This window comes from Magallana gigas, chromosome 3, assembly GCF_963853765.1.
Source record: "Magallana gigas chromosome 3, xbMagGiga1.1, whole genome shotgun sequence".
NCBI lineage: Eukaryota > Metazoa > Mollusca > Bivalvia > Ostreida > Ostreidae > Magallana > Magallana gigas.
The window spans coordinates 570,200-580,974 of record NC_088855.1 but is presented as its reverse complement, the minus strand read 5'-3'; the positions used below and the strand labels follow the sequence as shown (position 1 = coordinate 580,974).

The window sequence follows — 10,775 nt, the reverse complement described above, 5'->3', positions numbered from 1 at the left end:
TACACTATCATTCCAACAATATTACAAATGGAAAATAATTCAAAAGTTATTTTTAAATTAATAGCTTATTTAATCATCGTGTGTGCACCTCACACACCTACCCTTATACTTTTTAAGACACTGCGTCACAAGATGGCGATTTTAATGCTTTGTTAAACTGTTTATATCGTTCAAGTGTGTTGTATATCGTCGTAGATGAGTGGATAAAATATTGGGCTTCTGAACCGCATATCATCTATTAGGCTTAAATACTTCTTCATTATGATCATAATCAAGTAATTTTCTGCTGATTTGATGAAATATTTCACGGTGTAGTGAGCCACCTTCAACGTCATAGTATTTTTTCCGTTTTCCATTCCGCGTTTTAGCAACACCCTGATAATACTTGTAAGATTTGGATCCCCTTTCCAATTTGATCACTTTCAAGGCCATATTGTGATCACAATATTCTGTACGTAGGCAAATTTTATTGTTATACTTTCAAGTTAAATACTGAAATCTGATTGGTTAAGAAGCAGTTCATAATCCTTTCTATTACCCTCAGCGTTAGCAACGCACTTAGCAACGGGTAACATTATATAAATAGTGCCTGTTTGGGAGGGTAACAGTTGAAATTGACACCCCGAGAAAACCATTGTCAACCGACGCAAAGCGGAGGTTGACAATGGTTTTCGAGGGGTGTCAATTTCAACTGTTATCCTCCCAAACAGGCACTATTTATTTTGTTATACTGAATGTCTTTTCTAAAATTTTTAAGAAAATTTTACTGCTTTTATATAGGAATAACGTGAATTCTACAGCGAACCGTACGCGCATAATTTTCGCGCATGTAACATTTTTTAATGTTACCCGTTGCCAAGTGCGTTGCTAACGCTGAGGGTAATAGTAAATATTATTAACTGCGTCTTAACCAATCAGATTTCAGTATTTAACATGAAAGTATAACAATAAAAATTGTTACATGCGCGAAAATTATGCGCGTACGGTTCGCTGTAGAATTCACGTTATTCCTATATAAAAGCAGTAAAATTTTCTTCAAAATTAAGACATTCAGTATAACAAAATAAATAGTGCCTGTTTGGGAGGATAACGGTTGAAACTGACACCCCTCGATACCATTGTCAACCTCCGCTTCGCGTCGGTTGACAATGGTTTTCTCGGGGTTTCAATTTATATACTGTTAAATTAAGTAAATATCGATTGCTTTTTCACACTTGTTTTATATATCGTTACACAGGCACAATCAAATTTTAAAGAGTCTGTTAAAGTATTAAATTTAACACTGAAAACAGGGAGCACATTTTTATTCGCGTATCATTTGATAAATTATCACGTATAAAACGTTTTCTTTTGAAATGTATAATCTCTATGTGTCTAGAATACTCGTATATCGAGAGAACTAAATGTTGGTCGCGACTGCTCGCTATCTGAGAGATAACGACAGCAGACCACCTAACCCCGTCACTCAATAACTTCACAGCGCAATGATCAGGGCGCTACTTATCGCCCTCTGTGGGCTCGGGGCCTCGGGCTTCGTGGTGAATTCTGGAAACGGTCTTCTGGATAGGGTCCTGGACAATCTGGAGAAGCAGTCGAAGTTTTTCAGCTCCGACTACAGCGACATCAACGTGGACGGACTGTTTGGTCTCAGAATGGCGCAAGGTGCGTGGGGAATTTTTACGTAAATCTTGAACGGGCGCGGATCAAGCAACAGGTACTTGTTTATAAGGGATGGATATTTCATAAACAGTGCTAAAACATTTTATAATAGATATTCGCCTACGAATAGAATAATAGATTACGTATTTTAAAAACTTTATCTTTAAAGGTTGGTATATACATATCGCCATACTTACACACGATGTTCCATTTTCAAAGGAAGGAATGAAAAGACTTTTTTCTCAAAAGGATAGATTCCTTAAGATTGAAGTTTCATGCAGAAAAAATACCCGGCCTTTTGAAAATAAATAAAGACGTGTAGCTTTATCTGTAAAATATGGTATATCGCTTTGATAGAATCATGATTGTTCGTGATTAGTTACTGTAACACCTTGTATCTACATTCAAAGATCTATGGTTTTTAAAATTGAAAATAAGAGGAAATTTCGTAGCAGTTGACATTCGTTAAATAACTATGCTGTATTTCATCTCCAAAGTTTTGAAAATAGTCTCTGATAATTAACAAGTAATTGTTATTTATTAATTAACTTATGAAAGTCTTTTGTTAAACGTATTCAAGCTATTGGTTGTTTGTGAATTGGATAACTTTCTGATTTTGTCTGAACTGGGTGGTTTTGAGGAAGTATTACACAGTATTCGGCAATATAGGCATGATAGATAATATGTCATGGCTGAGCCACGCGATTTCTCTGGGGATATAAATGCAGCATATAAAAAATATATATGTATGGCATTGACAAATCATGAAATGTGCTCACGTTTTGACGATTTTGTCATCTCGATCACTAAAACTGGAGGTGTATTAGACTTTAAGTTACATCGTATTTTCATATGGAAGACATTAATGTTATTCGACATTCATAATGATCATTAATAACATTTAGAAAACATACTTGTTTTTACCATTGTTTTTGTCCGACCTTTGCTGACCCTTGCTAGCTCTCAAGTGCACCGTTACCATCGTTCCAAACTACACTTTGCCCTTTGGTTTAAAGATTACCTATCATTTCTCGTTATTGGAATCAAATTCCTTCCTAGTTCATTCAGTGTAAAATGTCTGACTGAGACGTTTTACTTTAAGGTCAGATTTTGGCGGCGGTGGAGGAATGCCACAAGAGGCCAGTCTGTTCGGCACGCTACCTGTCCAAAATAAAGGACCTCGAATCAAAGGTAGGGGAAACCTCCGACAAGGCCCTGCCTTACGTCAAAGATTCGGACCCCGCCTACTACGAACGTTTCTACCAAACCATTGCAAAAGCCTGGATCCTCCCCTACCAAGCCATGTTGTTTGACAAAGCAGAACTTGGATCCGTCAAGCTGGGGACCAATACGTCATATGACGAAGATTACGGGGACGCTTGTTACGCCAGGGTCATGGGAACGTTTGACAAGTAGGATATATTTGGCTCTAAGGATGGCGTAAAAACTCAATGCTTAACTGTATCAAACTCACTTCCTTATATGAACCTTTAGAATAACAAAATTATGTCTGAACTTTTTCATGGCATCACAATGGTTACAGCGCGCGCTTATTGTTTAACGATTAAATCATTGTAAACAAATTTGAAATTTTGATAATTCTGGGCGATTTGCCTCTCTCAAACGTAAATGTAAGTAATAAACATCAATGTTAAAAAGTTCACCAGGATATGAACTTGGTTGGTGCATGACCAAATCTTCTGAGATGCCCTTCGGGCTTCACGGGATTTGATTAATACGTGTCCAACCAAGTTCATATCCTGGTGAACTTTTTGAATTGTTGGTCATTTCTTAATTGAAGGGGTTGGGGTATATTGACAAAATATGACCTATTATTGCTATCATTTTAAGGAATCTACCTCGTTGCACGGTGACGCCGGAATGTTGGGATTTTATGACGTCACCGGACACGTCTCAATACGCCCTCACACATCAGCTTCTGTATTTCATTGTCATAGAACACGTAAGTGGTTCTAGCATTTGGATCTATTGATTTATAAACATCATTGGTTCTAGCATTTGGATCTATTGATTTAAACACAGAAAGAAATATATAAAAGATTAGTTCAATCAAATATCGCAATGTACATTGAAATGGTTAGAATTTGAAACATCAATACTGTAGCACCTGAAAAAAAAAGTTCAAAGGAATGATAAAAACCACACTAAATGTTAATGTTGTTCGGTGTTTAAATTGAAAATAACGTCATAGTTTCAATATAAGAACTCTGTTGTAGGTAGGTTGTTTAAAAGACGTGGAGAGAAACCTAAAGGGGAAGAAAATAAGGGATGTGCAATCACGGATGTGCGAAAAAATCTATAAAGAGGCTGAAGGTCTTGTCAAGAAAACAAATGTGAAAAGCATAAACAGAGATCTGTTCTTGGAGCAAAGTAAGTTATATATATTTCGACGAGTGATTACTCGCTTAATCTATGATAGACTAACCTTGACTGGGGTCGCTAAGGTTTTTGTCTTGTTTTGTGTGTATTAGCCGTGCTGTGTGGCCCCCTGGGATACGAGAGCTTCATGAGAGAGGACTGGATGGCCATGACCCTGCGCTGGATGGACACGCACTATGGATGCTTCAGAATGACCTTGGACGACCTTGAACAGCTGACCGACGAGATGGTGCATGACGTATACAAGGGAATGAACGTCTCCAAGGAAACGATAGAAAAGGCCAAACAACTAGCGGAGCAGGAATCGAAGGAGTCCTACGAGGAACAGCAAGAGAAGGAGCTTAAGGCCGAGTGAGCTTACAATTTGTACTTAACTTGTATCTTTTCATCTTCGTAAACCCTCAATGAGTGTCGCCTACGCTAGTGTAGGCCAAGCCATTGAAATTTTCTATTTTCATGATTATATTTTCAACCCAGAGATAGCGAAAAAATTTTTAGTAGCTTTTTGATGTATGAAAATTATGATTATGTAATGAAACTTTGCCGTTGTTATATAACACACACGAATGCCTTGGTTTTATAACGTGACTAGTGGCATTTCCGTCAAGAAAGTGTAAAGAAGCCTATGGACTAGGGCATGAATTATTCATAAGAACGAGACAATTTTAGCGTATGAAACCGGCCAAAGTTTCCGATATCTTTCTGGGTACTATTAGTATTATATACATTTATATTCAACCAAAACAAAGTACGTCGTTCTACCTTCCTGCTCAAGGCAATTTTTTACAATTATTAAGTCAAAACGAGGATTAAACAGACTTTGTATTTTTCAGGACAAATTCTAGTCCTACCATGAGGAAGCTGATGAGAGAGAAGGGAATGAAAGGTAACATATCGTCATGTCTCTCTGTGTGTAGCCACCATGCGTCATCTCTAGTTTATATCTTGCTCACAATATACATGTACATTTGGTTTGTAATTAGTCCGTTATAAAAAAAATTAGGATTTCTAAAAAAAAAAAAAAGACGTATATCAACAAAACTGCGTCACAAGAAGCAGTCAACGTTAACAATTTTTTTTTTAAATTATATTTTTTTTCTGGATCTGTCATAAACACGTGTGTTATCAGAGAAAATGATTGAATGCATTACAGCTCAAAACTGACAGATTTAAATGAGGCACGTTTTTATTCATGTTGCCTCTACAGGAAAAATGAACTAAAAGTTCCCATTTTGGAATGTACGCTATCTTGGTGTGTTTATTGTGATTATTATATAAAAAAAGTTATATAGTTCTAGATATGATAAAATATACTCTAAAGCGCTTAACTTAAAATAATTAAATCTATGGTGTACAGAACATTAAATGATTAAGACAGACAATTAACAGGCATAAAATATAATTAAGATAAACAGACTGAATGATAAAATTATCGTATCATTTTAAAACAGATCCATTCTAGTGATTCTACAGTCCTAGGACCCGAATTTTAGCTCCCAGTATCAGCTATCTGTCTTTATAGTTTTTTAAAATGTTATTTATGATAAATTTATACTTTCATGTATGTGTCAAATTAATTAATATTATTGGTATACATCTACCGTAAAACCCGCTTACGACGAAGCTTTGGGGACTTGCAAATTTACTTCGCTATAAACATGTATATTTTCTTGTTTGCTTTAAATTCACATCATTTTACATTCATTGGTTTTTTTTCATATCTGTTATTTCTTTTTCGTTGCAGACGACTGTCTCGCCCACACTTCCGGTTTAGGATTTGGGGTCTATGCAACATATCTAAATTATCTTATTTTACATATGTAAATATGTCAATAAACAATTCTCTTTTAAACACACTTTGAACAATTTCCTGCAGATTGAAAATCACGTCGTCATCATTTTAACTATATGAATCAGAAATATTCTTTTCTCTTAAAACTTCTCTCCTTTTTAAAACTTTGAATATTTTCGAAGTGTTTAACCATATTTATTTTACATAAAATACCATTGGATTATTTTTTTATTTCATTATTAAATAGTAAGATGTTGTGTTGTTTTCTTTATACCGAAGTTTTTAAGAAGATATTAGTTAGTATTTTATAGTCTCAAAGTCTTAATTATTACCAAGTTCTAACGATTCTTCGACTTTGGGCTGCTGGACCTATAGTCACCCATATCCCTATTACAAACAACAACCAGCTGCTTTCATTCAAATAATGAAATGCTTTCTATGGTGGTTCATGCTGCTATGAAAGTTTGGAGCATTACCATTAAAATACGTAAACCGCATCAGTGTTATATAAGGAGTCGTTTTAATATTTTTAAGATACATCGATGCTTATACTTTTCAACAAACTACGTCACAAGATGGCGATTTAAAGTTTTTGTAATGTTAAATTGTGTCAAAATATGAGCTACTTTTTTAGCCTAGAGGGAAAATGACTGAATATTTTTTCTGTTTAGCCTGTTTTTAATGCCACGCTTAAAAAGAAGATAACTCGCGTTGAGTTAGGAGGACCAGTGGGAGTTTATCAATCGATTTGGTTGAATATCACCATAGCTCATTGGTTAAAGTGTCGGTTGTGTGAACAGCAGACCATGAGATAGAACTCGACTGGGGCTTTACTCAATATTACTAATAGTACTGAACTATTTTCTGAAAATCAGGAGGGTTTTTTTTATCCAACTTTGCTTTTTTTTCCGCACATCTGACTTTTACATATGTAAATATACTTCTTATGCATCATGTCATCTTTCGTTATCAAGAAATTGTCTGCTGGTTTTGGTAAATTATTTCAAGGTGTAGTGAGCCACTTTAAAGAATTTATTTATTTTTTATGATATTATGATGTAAATACTTCGCATCGTACACCCCTATGTCATGATTGGAATGGAATTGTTTGCACATTGTTTATAGGCGTCGGAACGGGGGGGGGGGGCACTTTATTGCAAAGGTATATATTACCATAATGAAAGACCCTATTTTAAGTCTACCCCCCCCCCCCCACCCACTTTCAATATGCTTCCAACGTCACTGTTGTTAACTTCTCCGAAGGTATGACGACGCATAAGGCCGGTGCTTATCCCTGTATCCGTAAGTGGTGCTAGGTTGATGGGACTCACTGTGTGACACAAAGACACAAGGGGGGTCAGTGAGTCTCATCAACCAAGCACCACTTACGGATACAGGGATAAGCACCGGCCTTATGCGTCGTCATACCTTCGGAGAAGTTAACAACAGTGACGTTGGAAGCATATTGAACGTGGGGGGGGGGGGGGTAGACTTAAAATAGGGTCTTTCATTATGGTAATATATACCTTTGCAATAAAGTGCCCCCCCCCCCCCCCCGTTCCGACGCCTATAAACAATGTGCAAACAATTCCATTCCAATCATGACATAGGGGTGTACGATGCGAAGTATTTACATGTACATCATAATATCATAAAAAATAAATAAATTCTTTAAAGTGGCTCACTACACCTTGAAATAATTTACCAAAACCAGCAGACAATTTCTTGATAACGAAAGATGACATGATGCATAAGAAGTATATTTACATATGTAAAAGTCAGATGTGCGAAAAAAAAGCAAAGTTGGATGAAAAAAACCCTCCTGATTTTCAGAAAATAGGTATGACGACGCATAAGGCCGGTGCTTATCCCTGTATCCGTAAGTGGTGCTAGGTTGATGGGACTCACTGACCCCCCCCCCCCCCATGGGACACCAGTCCATCACAGGTAAACTCAACATCAAAACACAACATCAATTGATCAGAGCGCGAAGTTTCGACAAGCAGCCTTTGGGTTACTGGCCAAACGCCAATGACCACTGAATCATGTGCTTCCAATTTTGTTTGAACTGGAATTGATAAGTTAAAAAAATATTCCTGTGAAGTAACCACATGTACCTTTCATTCATTTCCTCGAAAGCTCTCGGTGACATGTATTCAATATGTCTCCGATTGACTGGTCCTCAAGTCAACGCTAGGATGTCCCTGTAATTACTGACAATAACACGCCGGTAACACCTGCTGTACCTGTGTTTAGTAACACCTGCTGTACCTGTGTTTATACACGGATGTCAACACTTGTACTCGGCTGTTATCTGTAGAATGGGGTAGTCCGGCCGAGTAACAATGGCCGCTGATATCCCAGTGTAGACTGTCACACTCAAGGTAAGATATGGCTACTGCACGGAGGTGGTGATGCGTGTTGGTGCTTTCCAATTCGAACACCCCTAATATTTCAACAACCGTAAAGATCTATGCTAAAGGCATGGCATATCGAGGTTTATTGCGTATACCTAACGGTATTGAATACAGCTGGCAGCGGGTCATGCTGAAATAAGGTCTCTGAGATATATTACTGTGGTGATATTTTAAAGCATTTGCAATTTAAACGGAGTGTTGCAAGTATTTTTTTCATATCTCAAAACATTATATAAATAGTGCCTGTTTGGGAGTGTAACAGTTGAAATTGACACCCCGAGAAAACTATTGTCAACCGACGCGAAGCGGAGGTTGACAATGGTTTTCGAGGGGTGTCGATTTTAACTGTATCCTCCCAAACAGGCACTATTTATTTTATTATACTTAATGTCAATTTTAAAGAAAACTCCAATGCTTTTCTATAGAAATGACTTGAATTCTACTGCGAACCGTACGCGCATGTAACAATTCGTTATGCTACCCGTTGTTAAGTGTGTTGCTAATGCTGAGGGTAATAGAACGGATTATCAACTGCGTCTAAACCAATCAGATTTCAGTATTTAACATGAAAGTATAATAAAAGAGAATGTTTGCAGATAACAAACCAGTACCATCAAACTCTGACATAAAGAGAAATGTTTACGTTAATATTTCGCTCATCAATGTTTCAGTGACCTTGACACGATTGAGGCTTTGTTTCCAAGGAGAAGAAAGATGGCCTCCTGTCGCCATTGGGCCGTGCTAGTGGTGGTGTTCGTCCTTGAGGGAGTTGACCTTTCCTGTGATTGGTTGTTCTATTCTCGGGTCAAGGAGAGTAGCGACTCTTACATAGTGAACCACGGCTATCTACACTGGGTCATCCTTGTGGTCGCCGCTCTGGGGTCACTGACCTTTGTGTTTGAGGTCATCAACCTCGCTATAGAAATGTTCACGGAGAGTGGGTCCTGTGTTTTGGCGGACACCGTGTCCATGGTATCCACATGGGTGGAGGATGTTCCTCAGATGGGCGTGGCCCTAGCTATCGCTGTTAACACTCGGGAGCTTGTTCATTGGATTCAGTATGTCAAGGCCGGCTGGGCCGTCCTTGAGGTCACGGTGCGGGCGCTGGCCCAGTGTGTGTTCTGCTGCTCTCTCTCTAACAGAACCCAGCGGGCCATGGACTACTTCGTGTCGCTCTCCAAGTTCCTGGCACAGATCGTAGTGCTGGGGTGTTCTGTTGGAATATTCCTCCGACTGTTACAGGAATAACCATAATGACCAATGAAAATACTCGTACCTTAGTTGGTTTCTGTCTTACTCCAGTCGTGAAATGTCATGATGGCATCACTGCATGATATGTAATTATGTATATATATCATAATCAATATAACTGCGCGGAACAATGCAGTTAATTATTTCTAGTGTAAAGAATGACGCCTTAATTTTATTTTGATTCAAAATATTTTCAATGATATTGGAATTTTTTGTTTTTGTTTCATGGCAAATGCATTAAAACTTTATGCGTATTTTGTTGTTTTTGTTCGTCTGTTTTGTTTTTTTTCTTTTGTTTTGGGGGGGGGGGGGTTTGGAAGGGGGGAATGGATATATTATGGTGGGGTTTTTTTTCTTTCTTTTTTTTTTGGGGGGGGGGGGGGGTGGTGTTCCTTTTTTATGATAGAAATCTGTCATTACTCTGCAAGTTGGCCAATTTCATCCAATTTAAGAGGAGTGTAAATGAAATCAATGTTGCTGCCTATAATGCCGTTGTAGCGAAGAATTTTGATCAAAGTGGAAAATTGAGCCGGGGTCATTTTTCAACGTTGAATATTGAGACCAAAGGTGGCAAATAAAGACCCAAGTCCATTGAAAATTTACCAGCATCGTGGGGTTTTGATCATGAAAACGGTGTTCTAAATTCAACAGCAAATAAACACATATTAATGAACTGATATTTATACATGTATATTTGATTTATTCAATACAAAAAATACAGTTAATTTGTATTTGTTCTTTAGATTATTTTGTGTTTAAACATAAGAATAATTTTGTTTATTGGTTTACATGGTTTCACGAAATACAAAGTCATGTACTTTTTAGTCCAGAAATACTTTCTTCATATTTTCTTGAGGGGTGTATACGAAATTTACAATGCATCACATTGTTTAATTTTGAAGTTATACTTATCTTTCACTTTACTTATAGGAAATTGAAATTATAACGTTGTAAATTTTCTTGATCTGGGTATAAATACACAATTTACAAAATAACATTATATAAATAGTGCCAGTTTGGGAGGGTAACAGTTGAAATTGACACCCCGAGACAACCATTGTTTTGGTTTTCGAGGGGTGTCAATTTCAACAGTTACCCTCCCAAACAGGCACTATTTATTTTATTACACTGAATGTCTTAATTTTAAAGAAAATTTTACTGTTTTTATATCACAGACAAAGACAGTTGAAAATGTAAATATATAGAAATGAAGTGAATTCTACGGCGAACCGTACGCACATAATTTACGCGCATGT

At 37.1% G+C, this 10,775-nt stretch overlaps 2 protein-coding genes across 3 annotated transcripts; both read left to right on the top strand.

The window, feature by feature from the left end:
* The first annotated feature begins 1,427 nt into the window (after positions 1-1,427).
* Positions 1,428-6,108, top strand: LOC105338493 (UPF0764 protein C16orf89 homolog). The gene is made up of 7 exons (XM_011443641.4): positions 1,428-1,662; positions 2,762-3,071; positions 3,511-3,622; positions 3,897-4,050; positions 4,152-4,410; positions 4,893-4,945; positions 5,804-6,108. Exons 1-7 carry the CDS (start codon positions 1,485-1,487, stop codon positions 5,881-5,883), a joined length of 1,146 nt encoding a protein of 381 aa, XP_011441943.3. The 5' UTR covers positions 1,428-1,484; the 3' UTR covers positions 5,884-6,108.
* Positions 6,109-8,148: 2,040 nt separating this feature from the next.
* Positions 8,149-9,773, top strand: LOC105338494 (uncharacterized). Of its 2 annotated transcripts, none has more exons than XM_011443643.4 (2): positions 8,149-8,235; positions 8,940-9,773. In XM_011443643.4, the coding sequence occupies exon 2, from the start codon at positions 8,983-8,985 to the stop codon at positions 9,514-9,516; it is 534 nt and encodes a 177-aa protein (XP_011441945.3). In that variant the 5' UTR covers positions 8,149-8,235; positions 8,940-8,982; the 3' UTR covers positions 9,517-9,773. The 2 variants fall into 2 exon arrangements, with proteins under 2 accessions (XP_011441945.3, XP_011441946.3); XM_011443644.4 differs by lacking the exon at positions 8,149-8,235 and adding an exon at positions 8,259-8,408.
* The last annotated feature ends 1,002 nt before the right edge of the window (positions 9,774-10,775 follow it).